The sequence below is a fragment of the Phaseolus vulgaris genome, chromosome 3 (genome assembly GCF_051622355.1).
Source record: "Phaseolus vulgaris cultivar YP4 chromosome 3, ASM5162235v1, whole genome shotgun sequence".
In the NCBI taxonomy this organism is placed as follows: domain Eukaryota; kingdom Viridiplantae; phylum Streptophyta; class Magnoliopsida; order Fabales; family Fabaceae; genus Phaseolus; species Phaseolus vulgaris.
The window spans coordinates 33175552-33193027 of record NC_143500.1 but is presented as its reverse complement, the minus strand read 5'-3'; the positions used below and the strand labels follow the sequence as shown (position 1 = coordinate 33193027).

At 30.6% G+C, this 17476-nt stretch overlaps 1 protein-coding gene across 1 annotated transcript; it reads left to right on the top strand.

The window, feature by feature from the left end:
* Positions 1-4764: 4764 nt before the first annotated feature.
* Positions 4765-9860, top strand: BSH (transcription regulatory protein SNF5, putative (BSH)). Its single transcript, XM_068607561.1, has 10 exons — positions 4765-5091; positions 5162-5250; positions 5326-5420; positions 6020-6091; positions 6179-6226; positions 6304-6387; positions 6638-6676; positions 6762-6844; positions 6964-7026; positions 9474-9860. The coding sequence occupies exons 1-10, from the start codon at positions 5042-5044 to the stop codon at positions 9571-9573; spliced, it is 723 nt and encodes a 240-aa protein (XP_068463662.1). The 5' UTR covers positions 4765-5041; the 3' UTR covers positions 9574-9860.
* The last annotated feature ends 7616 nt before the right edge of the window (positions 9861-17476 follow it).

Sequence of the window (17476 nt, the reverse complement as noted above, 5' to 3'; positions counted from 1 at the left end):
AAAAAAAGTCTTTATAAGCTATCTTATAGAGAAGCTGTTGTAGTGTTTTAGGTATTTCAAAGATTCTCATTATTTTTTTAACACGGAATTTTTTCAGGAATTTACTTCACAATTTATTTTATTTTACTTATTTATTCCTTTGTAATAGTCTTTTGAAATATCTTCACTCAAATAAAACAACACATTTTACTTTTCTTCTTTTTAAGAGAGTTAGCTTTTAAGAGAGTTGACTATCATTACAACACAATCATGAAATAAAAATTAATTTTAGAAACAAAAAATAATTAGATGATATAATAATTAAATTAGAGACCATTTTAGAAACTAACAAAAATTTAAGTTTCTAAATTAGTTTTTATTATTGTTAGATGGTTTCTAAATTTGTATCTAATTAGCTACCAAGATTTTTGTTACCAAATTTAGAATCTATATAACTGATAGTTAAAACCTGGTAGCTAATTAGATACCAATTTAGAAACTATTTAACAATTTAAAAATTATTTAAAAATAATAGAAACTAATTTAGAAATTAAAAATTTGTTTAGTCTCTAAAATGGTTTATAATTTAGTCATTATAGAAACTAATTATTTTAGTTTCTAAAAATTGGTTTCTATTTCATGATTTTCTGTGTAGTAGTGTGTGTAGTAGTGTATTATGCCCTTTCAATTTTCTTATTTTAATCAAAGTTTGTGTGTCATTATATTTTTTCTCCACATGATCACATCTACTTTTCCTCCCTTCATATTAATTAAATTAAAGATATAACTGAAAAAAATGTTATCTTAGAAATTTAAAAATGAAAAATAAAAAGACAGTTTTTGTTTTTTTTAAAAAGCAATAAAAAATAACAGAGAATATTATTTAATCATTTTTTAAATTCGATTTTAGTAAATTTTCTATCATTATAAAAATGGGTAGAAACACGTGCTCATTTTTAAATTTAAATAATACAGGTTAAAAAAATATGTCTTAATTATTTTAAGTAGAAAATAGATATTTATATTTGAGGAATACTTATGTAGTTACGTATTTTTATTAAAAAATATTTTTATTTCTTAAAAATAAAATTATTTATTACAATAGAGATGGTTAAAAATATATCTTTTTTATTTAAAGATAAAATAGTTAAATAAAAAATACACTAAAGATGATTAAAAAAATGTATTATATAATGATGTAGATTAATTTACTTTTTTTTTATGTAATCATGCTTATAAAGTTAGAATTTTCTTTTCCTAAAAGAGATATTTTATTTATTAGATTGATTGTAATAAAACTTATTCCTGTCATTCATCCAGTTGAAACACTAAATTAATGATCACGGATTGACTCTGCATATTAAAAAAGTAAAATTTATATTATATATGTTTAATATAATTTGATAAATATAAAAATTTTATCATTATAAAATACTAATATATAAAATGACAACCACAATTTAAAATAATGTGATTTCATAGTTTTATATATATATATATATATATATATATATATATATATATATAAAATTGTGTGCGAAATGAAATTTTAGCAGGCTAATAGTGTAATTTACATCCTTTATTTATGAATATGAGCACAAAAATATTTAAAATGATATATAACTTTTATTTAGAACGTGGTCAATTTTGAAGTTGTGTTAAAATTTCATTAGTTTAATTAATTTTATACATAAATTATGTGGTGATTGGATAACTTTAATTAAGTTTGAGATTATGTTTAATTGAAATCATGTCATGAATTTAAATTCAAATAATACAATTAAATTCATGTCATTTATGCACAACTTCAATTATATTAGTCTTACACTTAAAAATCGTACCACCAATATTGGTAAGTGGAAAAATAAAATTAAAACTTGAGAGTTGGAAGCCTATGGTTTAATGAGGAGTGAGAAGAAAAAATAGTGAGGGTTAACGGTGTAGTTGTTGGGGTTTAAGTGTAGGATTTTTTTGGGTTAAATGGTTGTAGGGATATAGGTTTAGATTTAGTGTCAAGGTGTAGGATAAAAATGTAGTGTTTAAATTAGTTGAATGAGATGTAAGTATGGTAAATAAATAATATAAAAAATTAGAAGGTATTATTTATAATATAGAGGTTTATTTATAAATGGATATGGGTAATTGTTCCTATTGTGACATTCATTCTTATAGTAAGAACATTTGTTTGATTTGTTTCAATCCAACTCATCCATTTCATTATGGATGTGTACCATGACACCTCCATCAACATTTTGTCCACTTTCATTATCGTATTGTTATCGACCTTCGCTACCTTCACATGGATTTAATAATCCACTACTTGACTATAACCAATAGGAACACACTAACAACAATCCAGAACAGACTAAATTTGTACCTCTATAATGACCACAAAGACAAAGAAGGAGAGACTGCCATGTGACACTCTTTCCCGTAAATAGTTCATTTCATTTATGTAATCAAAATAATTTCATTAATTTTGTGAAAGTAATTTATTTTATGTTATTTTATTATTCTTATTTTCCAATTCAAACGATAAAAAGGACAAGATAATTAAAAAATAATAAACTTCAGATAATATACTTGAAAAAAATCTAAACACTTGGTTTCATCAAATCCTTTAACCTTAAACTCTAAAAACTAATAACCATTAAAATTTTCACCATAAACATAATCACAACTTCCACAAAGAAATCTCTTTATTTTTTTAATTTTTTTAATCATAAAAACAAGCTGGGTCATGACACAACTTTAATTAGACACGTAATCCCAAATTTAATAAAATTCATCCATCATCATCGTATGATTTTTTTTTAATAAAATAAATTCAACTAAACTTATAGAGTTGGGACACGAATTTAACGTTCACTCTCCGAAATCGTGCCCCTAATATTCATACTGAAAGATATTAAATTACACCATTGACATAAAAATAGAATAAAGAAATCATTAAAATATTTTCAAAAGCAAAAAGAATTATATATATATATATATTATGGAAATATATATTAATTTTATTATATTATTCTTCCAAACTAATAAGAATTACTACTGTACAAAAACTAATAATATTCTCTCCATCTAGGAGATACAAAAGACAGCCAAAAAATGTAATTAATGTTTTCTTCACTTTCTAAAGAGTAAGATAATTTAAAACTATTATCGAAAGTGAAAATCTTGGTGTGAAATATGAATCCAATACTCCAATGGCAAAATCAACTTCCCCTTATTGTTTTTTTCTCAATGGATTATTAATACCAGATTTAATTATGTTTTAAGCTTTTGATAAATTTAAATATTTTAATTAAATTTTTTTGTTATATTAAGTACTAAAAATTTCTATACTTTTTAATTATGTTTTCGTCATTTGATTATGTCATTGGCAGACCGTCAAATCGTCATTCCTTACATCTCAAAAGTTAATTACAATTTTAACAACAATATAATATAATTTTAAGAATAAAAACTATATAATTTAAAATTATATAAAAATTATATTGACTGTTATTCCGTGTCTGAATCCGTTTATCACTATATTTGAGAAAAGTTAAAATATTAATATAGCAGAATATACATCCAAAGTAAACGTTTCACCGAAAAATGACTAGAAAACTATTAATGCCGTGCTCCTACACTATAATTTCATTATTTTAAAAACATAACTTTGTTCATTTTCTCAAATTAAAATTTACGTTTATTTTCTAAAGAAATGAGTTGAACACGGTTTCACCAATACAAGTGTATTTGAACAAATTAATAAATTGCCTTATTCATAATGTGGTTTAATCTTTCGTAATCTTATCAAATTTCCAAACCATCTTCTTAGTAATTTCTATGTCTTGATTTAAGTTTACACTATATATATATATATATATATATATATTATCAATGATTTTATATAAAAGCAAATGTGATTTATTTAACAATTGAATTATAATTTTATATTATTAAAATTAAAAAATAATAATAAAATATGAAATGATTTATATTTTAATATATTTTAAAACATATATACTTATATTTTGTCAATTTTAGTATATATTACTTTGTTTTGTAATGAGTCCAATTTCGAAAAATGGACCAATCAATGATTCCACTTAACATTTAGCTATGAGCAGTCCTTTGAAATTGGATTTGTTTCTAATTAATCCTATTATAGTTCTACCCACTCACTCTAATGTAATGGTATTATGGAAAAATTCAATAAAGTAGGTGTTGTGTGAATTGGACATACTCTATTTAGATATGGCAAAATAGTGGGTTTCAAGCTAAACAGGAGGCCTATACTGGGCCTGGTCCCTGGCCTGGGTCCGGGCTCAAACGAAACAAGTCGATTCACTAGAGTATGTTTCTTGCTCTACCTCCAGAGTTTCTCCCTGCACCTCTTGAAATCTTTAAATTCCAAAACTACCCTTAGACAAAATGTGCAGGATTTTTTTTTAATTTTCGATTTTTTTTTTTAATTTTTTAACTTTTTAAAATCTAGAATTTAGAATATAAATAGTATAAAATCCAGAAAATACAATTGATTTCCAAATCCTAATGCTTGAAAGGTATTTTATAAGTCTGAAAATACATTTTAAACTCTAAAATTTGAAATGTAAATTCAAAAGATATTTTCGAACTAAAAAAATACATTTTAAATATATTTTAAATTTTAGAATTCAAAGTATTTTCAAATATAAAAAATATATTTTAAATTCTAAAATTCGAAATATAATTTTTTTATTTTGAATTTTAGAAGAAAAAGGAAAAAGGAAGTGTTAATAAAAAAATGAAGAAAAGGACAAGATTGTCATTTTAGGTGTTTTATGGAGTTGGAGGAAAAAAACGGGTGGGAAGAATTGCAAGTCCTAGAATCTTAGAACCGAAATTTGTAAAAACTGACAAAAGAAAAAAAATAAAAATTAGACGCAGAAACTGCGGGGTGGTAAGTGTGGGAAGAGGATAATTTTCAAGTGTTTATGATTTTGGTTTTGGGGCGCAGAGCAAGTTGGTTTGTGAACCTGTTGCATCAAAACGACGTCGTAATCATCCATTCGTTCTTTCGTATTGGGAGAGCATGAAAACCCCGATTTCGGGTTTCTACCGAAACCCTGTTAAGTTCAGAATGTAAGTTTAAAAATTGAAACTGTTTGGTTTTGTTTGTGTTTGCAATGCGTAATGAATGATTAATGCACAGGCCAACTGCAGAGAATTTGGTTCCCATTCGATTGGATATCGAAATCGAAGGGCAGAGATACAAAGACGCATTCACTTGGAACCCTTCTGGTAATTTCACACAAAACCTGTTCATCTTGCTGTTCTTGCTTATCCATATGCGTTTATTGAATTACAACATTATAGATCCCGACTCCGAGGTTGTGGTCTTCGCAAAAAGGACTGTTAGAGACTTGAAGCTCCCTCCGGCTTTTGTAACACAAATTGCTCAATCTATTCAAGTACACACACCGCCATTTTTGTATCCTTTTTCTTTATATTTGGTTTAATTTCTCTTTTACAATATTTTAGACAAACTAGTTGTTTTAGACCCTTTACATGCACTTTTTTTTTAAAAGACTCATTTTGGTTCCTATACATTCCTTTTAACTGATCCTTACGATTTTGAACGGTAGGGACTAAAATGGATTTAAAAGTAGGGGTTAAAACTTGTAGTTTTTAAGTATAGAGTCTGAGACGTAAAAAAGTATACAGACATATGACCTGTTTGAAGAATTTTTCTTATAAACATTTCTATAAGAAAAAAGTAAGAAAGAAACATGAAATTTGTTTCTCCATGATTTAAAATTAGTTTATCAATAAGTTAATTTGGAGAAGTTATTTCCCATTAACCCTTTTAAAGATTGATTCATAACTTGTACATAGACTAATTTTAGCTTACAGGAAAACTAATTGCCTTTTTATTTTTATTTTTTTCCTTCAAGAAATCTAGTAGAGATGTTTCATCCAAATAAATCAGTGTCCAAATGAGTAGTTAAAGCTTTATTGCTATTATTATTATTGTGCATTTAGCCTAATTTATGTTATCTTGTGCTATCAGTCACAGCTTGTGGAGTTTAAATCCTATGAAGGCCAGGATATGTATGCTGGGGAGAAGATTGTTCCGATCAAGGTCTCTTGGTTGCCTTTTTGTGTTTCTCTTGTTTCATTCAGTGTTTGCTTTGCATTTTAACAAATTAACGTTATTTCTGTTTTGCAGCTCGATCTTCGTGTTAATCATACGCTCGTGAAGGACCAGTTTTTATGGGTAATGTTGGAGTGTAAGATTGCCGTGCTTGTTTGGGTTTGTTTCGGTTTTATGTGTCTAAAATTATTGAATTCTAGGACTTGAACAACTTTGAGAGTGATCCTGAAGAGTTTGCTAGAGTCTTCTGCAAGGACATGGGCATTGAAGATCCTGAGGTTGGAGTAAGTATATCCAATTTTCATTTGTAATAAGTTAAAATAATTTGTTGGAGAGACCCTGGGAGTATAATAGAATTTTTTTAGATAGGCAAAATTATGTTATAAGTAAGAAACAATTTGTTGTAATGTAGACTTGTTTTTATCAATGGAAATTTCTTTTTCTTTCTTGCTTTCTTTTTAACATGCACAAGCACACGGACATTCTTGAAAAATTAAACATGCCAAACAGTAAAATGCTTCTTCTGCTTTGCAGCCAGCTATTGCCTTTGCTATCAGAGAGCAACTTTTTGAGGTAAGGTTTTATTGGTTTATTGATGTATCATTTTCAGCAATTATATATGGTTTAGTTACCACAGTCGTTATGTTTCCATTTTTAGATTGCAATTCAAAGTGTGGTCTCAGCAAGAGAAAGCAGAATGAGCAAGAAGGGTCGTCGAGGGGCTGAATATACTCAGATCAGGTCTTCTATCATACACCTGTGTCAAGTTTGCGTGGTGTCATAAATGCAATTTTATTACAATTCTAAGTGAATATGTATTTCCTAACTAATGTCTTTTTTCATCAATGATCCTTTGACAGTAAAGGAGGCGCTGTAGCAGTGGACTTGGTCAAGTTATTTGGTCCGAAATCTAGTGTAGTCCGGTAAGTCTTTGTAATAAATTGAAACCTATGATGCATCGGATACTATGCATATCTGAATCAACGATACACTTATTTTGAAAATAACAGGATATACAGTACATGACATATACCTATTGAAAAATGTATAATTTTAAAAAAAATATAATAATAAATATATAATTGCAATTGTGTACGTAAATCCAAATTAAAATCTCATTATTAAACATTGTCAAAATAAAAAGTTATAAATTATTGTCATCATGAAAAATGTTAGTGCTTTATAGATTAGATACTTCATCGTTAAGTATTGGTAAAATATCTTAGAGTATTGAATATGTCGGATATGGATACATGATCCAGATTGAAGTATCAATTCATCATAGATTGGAACACTATTTTTGCTGAAATTTATTGATTGACTACTGAAGATTTATATCATGGTGTAATGGTGTATGTTGGAACAATTGGTTCTAGAAGGAGGGTTGAATAGAGCTTGGACTCTTCTATCAGAGAACTATACTAGACCGTCTAGTGAACAAACAACACACCAAATTTTACACTGGTTCACCCAAACTCACAGGCCACGTCCAATTCTCCCTTAAGCAGACTGCTTAAGAGGTCCACCAACAATTAATTGATTACAAACCGAGTACACAAATTATTCCTGGTTTCAAACGAGCACCAAAATCACTCCTGTGAGGTTAGGAACTCTCAAAAGATATGAACACTCTTAGAGAGAGCACAATTCAAGCTCACTAGGTATACTTCACATTGTGAAGAATTACAAAGGTTATCGCTCACTCACAAAGAACACTATAATATCCTTGTATGATTGAAAGAATTGTAGATTGCAGTTGTGTGTTCTTCATCTTCAACAAGAACTCTTTATATAGGCTTGGAAGAGGATCATTGCAACTTTGATTTAGCTAACACTTGATCTTTGTTGATCTTCAACAGAATCTTCATCTTTCTTTGGCTTAGATGCTTGATAAGAAATGTTCTGATTTGAATCTTCAAAGTGCTTCTACCTTTGTTTTGTTTATAGAAACAATTTGAACAAGATATGCATATATCACAATTATTCATAAACGCTTAGATTTGTTTGTTTCCTTAAGTAGCTGATTATAAGACTGGTTGGTTAAACATTTTCAAACATGGATATTATTGATGTTAAGAATAAAGATTTAGACACTTAATTTTATCCAGAATACATTTGATTGTTACAACTTGTTTATAAGTTAAATACAAGTTAAGAACTCATGGTTTATTAGACCGTCTATTGTGAGACTTGCAATACTCATTGGATGCGAATGTATCCTTCAACTGTCACAAAACATATGTTAGAATGTGCAGATACTACATTTATATTCAAGCAGATAAGACACTTGGAATGGAAGGTTTGTTATCACTAAAACTCATAGATGGTCTACTGGTACTAGACTGTGTGGTGGGGCTTGTATAGTTAGACAGACTGTCATTCATATGGGGCTTGTATAGTTAGACTGTCAAGCATATGGAGCTTATATGGTTGCCGTCTAAAGTCTCAACCATGTGTATGTTATGTCGTTAAAATAGTTGTTGAAATGACAATGTGTGTTATTAGAGCACAATGAAATTAAGTAATTCATAAGCCTCAGAACCAGGCTCGGAAATCAGTGGCATAGTATGGCTATTGACATTTGTTTGTGGCTTGTGCATTTACGAATAAGAGAAAGGTACAGATATCAAAAAGAAAAAAAGATTGGAAATGACGGTGGAATAGAAAGACAAACGCGAGATTGAAACTGGAGTTAAATTACAAGGAAATATTTATTTTTCTTAAATTATTTCAATTTGTAAATCTATTGTTTGTTTTTTCTTTATTGAACAAATTTCCTGACTGAGATGAGGACTCTTTGGAGCTTTTTAGATAAAATGGAATATCTTTGTTAATTGATCGTGTGTGTTTTAGTTTATTATAAAGAATTCCTTTTACACTTCATTATCTATTTATCTGTTTATAATATATAAATCCTAAAGCCCAAACTATGACATGGACAACTAAGCTTACCATTTATTGCCATGTCGGCATTTTGATTAGTGTTTTGCTGAATGGTTCAATACTTCAATACCTTACTTTCTCCTAATCAGATGACACAACAACAATAACTCCTATTCCTTTAGGCTAGGGTTCTCCCTTCACAAAGGGGTTCCTTTTTCTTCTGCAGAGCTATGCCCAATTCTCAGCTTACAATATAAATCTTTTCCCTTGTGTCCTACCTACTATTTAAAGCTTAAAATAATTGCCCCTCCAACTAAAACAACTTCGTAACTAATTCTATAATTTTAAACTTCGCGAGTCCTATCACATAATGCATGCAAGGGTTCTTTGCGCCAGGAATTAATATATCTCTCTATCTATAGTCTTGCATATGAAATTCAGTATGAGAAGTTGATAGGTTTGGGCATTTATGCTTGAATGCAAACAGGAAAAGAAAGGAGTGGGATGTATATGAACCTATCGTGGACTTACTATCCAATGAGGAAGTTGATGCCCTGGAAGCAAAGGAAGAGAGAAATTTCAGGTGAATTGGCCCCGTGGTCAGCTACACCATATCAGAAGGGTATAATAGTACTATGATAGCATATGTCGGAGGGTTAGAGTTTGAAGTTTTTTAATCATATGCAAGCTGCAATTTTAGTACCAGGAATCATTGATTCAGAATATTGTTATCATTTGATTTCTTTGGATGTAATCTTGTAGTTTCTTATTTATTCTCTGTATACAAAGCGAAGGAAAAAAAAAGTTAGCATCCTCTTTGCAGAATATTTTCTGGTTAACGTAGCATCAACAGTGATTAAGCCATTTTCCATTAGGTAAGAGGTCTCCTAAAATTGTTGGATATTTCTTATTGCATCCCTACATTTAGACAATTTTGGATGGTTCCGGAATAAAGGGTGTTCCATATGCAAAAGGTAAATCAAGAATAGGAAATTCAGAAGACAAAAAAAATATTTTAAAATATCATTTCTGGAACATATTTTTTTACTTTCAGAATTTATAAAATATGTTCTGGAAATATTATTTTGAAATGATTATGGACTGTTTTTTTCGTGAATAGGTTACAAATTGTCCTTTCTGAAATGTAATATGGATGTACTTATTTCATTTCGTATTGTCATTTACACCAATGGATTTTCTATATATCACACAATGAAGTACAACACAAGTGGGTATATAAGAATCCAAATTTGCTGCTGATGTTATGATCTTTTATATGCATATTACACATGGTAAGGGTAACATAGGAGACATTTAGGAGGAATCCTAGAATTACCACAACTTAACTTTCAATTCGTCTCATGGATTATCAATTCTGAAAGAAATAAATGGCCTTGCTCGAAATAGGGACAATGAAAATGGCTGAATGAAAAGATGTTAGAATTTATGGCCTTAAATAAGGGAAGAGTTTATAAATAATTTTTTGCAAACTTTGGAGTTATAATGAAATCTAATGATGAATCACAGAAAAAGAAATCAAGGAAGCCAAAGAACAAAACTAATTAAGTTGATTTCCAGAAAATCAACCGGTTGTATTTGCGATTCAATAGATTATTTTTATCAGTAGTGAATAAAAATAACTTAAAACAGATATTAAAGAGTTCAGGGAAAGAGATAAACACACAAACAAATTTATACTGGTTCACTCTTATTCCAAGAGCTACATCCAGTTTTCAAAAACCACTGGGTATCCATCAATCACAAATTACAAACACACAACCACCAAAGAAGTGATCTTGATCCCTTCAAGAACACACACTTCCTTTGGCACACCACAATCACACCACAAATCAGAACACCCTCTGACTATGTGAACACCAGTACTTACAAAATTACAAATGAAGAAAGAAATAAGATTGATTACACCTGGTACAAATCAAATATCAAAGTACACAACAAGTCCTACTTCACTCTTAGAGAAATATCGAAAGCCTTAAGCAATCTTGGAGAAAACTTGATTTCACAAACTGATCTTGTAAAGTTAATGTTAGGAGTGTAAAACATTACATTTATACTCCAATTAGCAGTTGAAAACATTTATTATAAAAGGCAAATCAGTTTCAAATCATTTAAAGCAGATTTAACTAACTTAAAAGAATTATGTTAAGATAATTAAAAAAAACAATCGGTTGTTTTGTCGAAATAACCGATTGAATTGGTTTGACAGCAAAGTCAACCAAATTCAAATCTGCTAAAACTAGTTTCAAAAACCTTAAGTATGAAACAACCGATTGAAACAATAAAACAATTGGTTGTTTTTTTGCTTATTCATAAAACACTCTTTCTGCTAAAACCAGTTTCAAAAACCTTAAGTATGAAACAACCGATTGAAATGATAAAACAACTCGTTGTTTTTTTTGCTTCTTCATAAAACACTCTTTTAAAAAAGATTTGAACTAAACCGGCTTTAGATTCAAACTAAGAGTGAATTAACAAATGCAAACTATCCCAAAGCACACCCAACTAAGCTACAATCAAGCAACCCATGGATATTTGGAGTCATCAAAGTTCTTCTTCAACAATCTTTCCCTATTTGATGAAGACAAATCCTTGGTTTGCTTTGTTGAGTTCTGTTTGAATTTGAAGGTACCTGCCAAACAATCAACACAACAATACTAGAGCGTAATTCCATCTCGAATCTCTTACAATACTGAACCAGTTTTCACTATGTGATTTCCACAAAGAAAATCAACAAAATCAGTGTGAAAAACCAGTGCAAGTGAGTGTGAAAATCAAAGTTTCATGCATAGCTATATATCAATACTAAAACCAGTTACAAACAACAATAAACCAGCAACCAAACCAACAACCGAACAAACATATTCTCCCCCTATTTGTCTTCACAAATAGAGTAAGAGACTATAAAAACAGTTTGACAAGACAAAATTAAGAAAGCTTTTGATAATCAACAATTCCCAACTCATTTCTTAAGAGAAAGAACTTGTCCTTTGGTAAGGGCTTGGTGAAAATGTCTGTCAGTTGCTTTTCTGTTTCAATGAATTTCACTTCACAATCTCCATTACTGACATGATCCTGGATAAAGTGATGCTGAATCTTAATGTGCTTTGTTCTGGAGTGCTGAATCTGATTTTTGGTAAGATTTATAGCACTTGTATTATCACACAGCAAAGACACCTTGCTAACTTGCAATCCAAAATCTTCCACTGTTGTTTGATCCAAAGGATCTGTGCACAACAGCTTCTAGCAACAATGTACTCAGCTTCTGTAGTTGACAAGGCTACATAAGCTTGCTTTTTTGTTGTGCCAAGATATAAGACTTGAGCCAAGTAGATGACAAGTCCCACTTGTGCTCTTTCTGTCCAATTTACATCCTGCAAAATCAGAATCAGAATATCCAACTAAATGTATAGGAGAGTATGAAGGATACCATAAACCCACAAATGTTGTTCCTTTTAGATATTTTAGGATTCTCTTGGCAACTTTAAAATGAGATTCCCTTGAACTAGATTGAAATCTTGCACAAAAACAAATCGCAAACATGATATCAGGCATGCTTGTAGTAGTTTGAGACAATTCTTCTGATAGACACACCTTTCTGAATCTGTCCAATAATGTTTTTTTCACAAAAAGATTCCTAGGAGTTCTCCATTCTTGGCGTAATTCATCATGTTGCAGAAATTCAACCGATTGCTTCGCAGAAACAATCAGATGTTTTTCTAGACAATTCTCCAGATTCTTCAAGGTAGTATATGCTCATCTTCCTCTGCAAGATTTCTTTGAGATTCCTTTTCTGCATGGCTAGTTTCATAAAAAATAACATGTATAGACTCTTCTACAGTCATGAGCCTTTTATTATATATTCTATAAGCATGACTAGATAAGGAATAACCAAGAAAAATACCAACATCAACTTTCCGATCAATCTTTTCAAGACTTTCCTTACCATTATTCAAGACATAGCATTTGCATTCGAATACCTTTAGATGACCAATATTTGGTTTCCTGCCATTGAATAACTCATATGGAGTCTTTTTCAAGATAGGCCTTATGAGAACCCTGTTCATAACGTAACAAGCAATGCTGACAACATCCTCCCAAAAATACTCGGGTAAGGAGGATTCACTCAACATAGCCCTTGCAAGCTGTTCTAGTGACCTACTCTTCCTTTCAGAGCGAAATCAGACCCATGATAAATGCGATTTGAATTGTAACAGCTTGGAGAAAGAATCTGCAACATAAACAATGCATAGAGAAAAGAATCCAGTTTAATGCAATGCTGTTTGAGGGGGAAATAATCGGTTGTTTTGTGAAAACAATCAATTGTTTTTTGTGACAGTAATTAAGACAATTAACAAACCAAGGATTATTGGCAAAGAAGAATCGAAATGGAAATGCTTCACATAACGTTTACAAAGATGAAATATTTTACATATTAAGACATCAATTAAGATCTTTCATAATTCAAGTGTAAAGGAAACTCAAGAAAAGAAAATTAAAAAAAAAGTCTTATCCTTTAGACATTGTTGTTCTCTTAATGAGCCATAGTGCATGATTAAAGAAATCCACTTTGACTTTCAAGATAACTGAGTGAAGTAGAGATCTGCAATAGAATGTCCAAATAGAATCTTTTCCCTCCTTAAGCTTGGTCCTTTAGCTCAAAAGTTCTTGATCCTTTAGAATTCCTGCAAAAAGATGAAATCAAGCAACAAAAAAAAAATTTGGGTCCTTTGGCATTAGTTTGATCATTAAGAACCTTGGAAATCTTAGGAACCCGCTTCATAACACCTTTAGGAACAAAAAATTTCCTAATTTTGCAGAACCTAACAGAATGATCCATTTTCATACAATAGAAGCATGTAACAACCAGTTGTTTCAATTTTTTAATCGATTGTTTTTCTGGCACAGTTGAAAAAGGCTTTGAAATTCCATTATTCTTACTCTGTGGATTAAATCCTTAACCAGATTTTCCAAAAACACAATTTTGAGTTGCCACGACAGTCTCAAAGTTGGATTTTACTTTTGAAAGCTTGTCCACAATTTTCACAAGATAATGAATCTTCTTTTCAAGAGATTCACAATTTTCACAAACAATTGAGTCTCACTTGCAAGAAGAGTTCTTGTAAATCAAATCCAGATTTTCAAAAGCAATTTTAGATTTTTCCAACTCTTCTTCTAGTGCTTTGACTATATTTTCAAGCTAATTATTCAAACCTTTCAACTGGTTATTTGGAAGAGCCAGTTTGTTAGCTTCTTCATGTTTTTGTTTAAAAACATTAAGAAGTTGACTATAATTTTCACTATCAATATTGCTTGTGTCACTTTCTTGCTTTGTCATAAAACACAAATTTGCTTATTCTTCTTCACTTGAAGAGGAGCTTGAGGAGTCATCATTCTAAGCTTTTCTTGATTTCCTTTCTTTTCATGCTTCTTGTAGTCTTTCCTCTCTTTGTTGGGACATTCAATTTTTATATGACCCTGTTCACCACAATCATAACTTATGTATATTTGTTAGCATTGAAATGAAATCACTAGGTTTTTTGCTATCATACCTGTCATGAGTGTGATCTTTGGTGCAGTTCTTCAAGAACATGTTGATTTTTCTTGGACAACAAGCTAAGAATCTCTCCCTCACTTTTATCACTTGAATCTTGGTTGTTCTTGTGTCTAAGAGTCTTCAAAGTGATGTTTCTCACATGTTTGTCCTCATTTTCTTAAACATTGAGCCTATTCATTTCCAACTCATGCTCTCTAAGCTTCCTAAACAATCAAGTTGTAGTCAAAGATGTCAAATCTTTGGATTCTGAGATGGTCGTGACCTTTGGTTGCCATGTTCTATCAAGACACTTGAGGATTTTGATGTTTAGATCTTATTTGTCAAATATCTTTCCAAGACTCATAAGGTGATTAACAATATGAGTGAATCGCTTTTGCACATCTACAATTGATTATCCTTTCTGCATCCTGAACATTTCATACTCTTGGATGAGAGTATGTTTCCTTGCCCTCTTTACATCATTTGTGCCTTCATGAGTTACTTCTATAGTATCCCACATCTCCTTTGCAGATGCACATTGTGGCACCCTGAAAAACTCGTCAGAATTTAATGCAGAGGTGATAATATTTTTAGCAATAAAATCAAATTTGGCTATTTTATTTTTAACTTCAGTCCATTGGGACCAAGGTTTTTCAATAAAAACATCATCTTTTTCAAACTTAGGAATAAAATGACCATTTTCAATTGCATCCCAAATTCCTCTATCTAATAGATTTCATTCGTACCTTCCAAAACTGGTAATTCAAACCACAGAACAGAGGTGACCTGTTTATTGAGGCCCCCTCCCCAAAAGGTAACTTTTCAACCATAAAATTGTTTTTAGGATCACAACTTGAATAACTTTGAAGAACCTAGTTTTCATACCAATTGTTAGAATTTATGGTCTTAAACTAGAGGGGGGGAGAGGATTGTTTATAAACGATTTTTGCAAACTTTGAAGGTATAATGAAATCCAATGATGAATCACAGAGAAAGAAATCAAGGAAGACAAACAACAAAATTGATTAAGTTGATTTCCAGAAAATCAACCGATTGTTTTTGTGTTTCAACCGGTTGTTTTTAACAACAATGAATAAAAACAACTTAAAACATATATTATAGAGTTCAGGGAAAGAGATAAGCACACAAATAGATTTATATTGGTTCACTCTTATCCCAAGAGCTACATCCAGTTCCCAAAAACCACTAGGTATCCATCAATCACATATTACAAACACACAACCACCAAAGAAGTGATCTTGATCCCCTCAAGAACTCACACTTTGAAGGTATAATGAAATCCAATGATGAATCACAGAGAAAGAAATCAAGGAAGGCAAAGAACAAAATTGATTAAGTTGATTTCCAGAAAATCAACCGATTGTTTTTGTGATTCAACCGGTTGTTTTTAACAACAGTGAATAAAAACAACTTAAAACAGATATTAAAGAGTTCAGGGAAAAAGATAAGCACACAAACAAATTTATATTGGTTCACTCTTATCCCAAGAGCTACATCAGTTCCCAAAAACCACTAGGTATCCATCAATCACATATTACAAACACACAACCACCAAAGAAGTGATTTTGATCCCCTCAAGAACACACATTTTGAAAGTATAATGAAATCCAATGATGAATAACAGAGAAAGAAATCAAGGAAGGCAAAGAACAAAATTGATTAAGTTGATTTCTAGAAAATCAACCGATTGTTTTTGTGATTCAACCGGTTGTTTTTAACAACAGTGAATAAAAACAACTTAAAACAGATATTAAAGAGTTCAGGGAAAGAGATAAGCACACAAACAAATTTATATTGGTTCACTCTTATCCCAAGAGCTACATCAGTTCCCAAAAACCACTAGGTATCCATCAATCACAGATTACAAACACACAACCACCAAAGAAGTGATCTTGATCCCCTCAAGAACACACACTTTGAAGGTATAATGAAATCCAATGATGAATCACAGAGAAAGAAATCAAGGAAGGCAAAGAACAAAATTGATTAAGTTGATTTCCAGAAAATCAACCGATTGTTTTTGTGATTCAACCGGTTGTTTTTAAAAACAGTGAATAAAAACAACTTAAAACAGATATTAAAGAGTTTAGGGAAAGAGATAAGCACACAAACAAATTTATATTGGTTCACTCTTATCCCAAGAGCTACATCAGTTCCCAAAAACCACTGGGTATCCATCAATCACAGATTGCACACACTCAACCACCAAAGAAGTGATCTTGATGCCTTCAAGAACACAAACTTTGATGATATAATGAAATCCAATGATGAATCACAGAGAAAGAAATCAAGGAAGGCAAAGAACAAAATTGATTAAGTTGATTTCTAGAAAATCAACCGATTGTTTTTGTGATTCAACCGGTTGTTTTTAACAACAGTGAATAAAAACAACTTAAAACAGATATTAAAGAGTTCAGGGAAAGAGATAAGCACACAAACAAATTTATATTGGTTCACTCTTATCCCAAGAGCTACATCAGTTCCCAAAAACCACTGGGTATCCATCAATCACAGATTGCACACACTCAACCACCAAAGAAGTGATCTTGATGCCTTCAAGAACACAAACTTTGAAGATATAATGAAATCCAATGATGAATCACAGAGAAAGAAATCAAGGAAGGCAAAGAACAAAATTGATTAAGTTGATTTCTAGAAAATCAACCGATTGTTTTTGTGATTCAACCGGTTGTTTTTAACAACAGTGAATAAAAACAACTTAAAACAGATATTAAAGAGTTCAGGGAAAGAAATAAGCACATAAACAGATTTATACTGGTTCACTCTTATCCCAAGAGCTACATCCAGTTCCCAAAAACCACTGGGTATCCATCAATCACAGATTACAAACACACAACCACCAAAGAAGTGATCTTGATCCCTTCAAGAACACACACTTCCTTTGGCACACCACA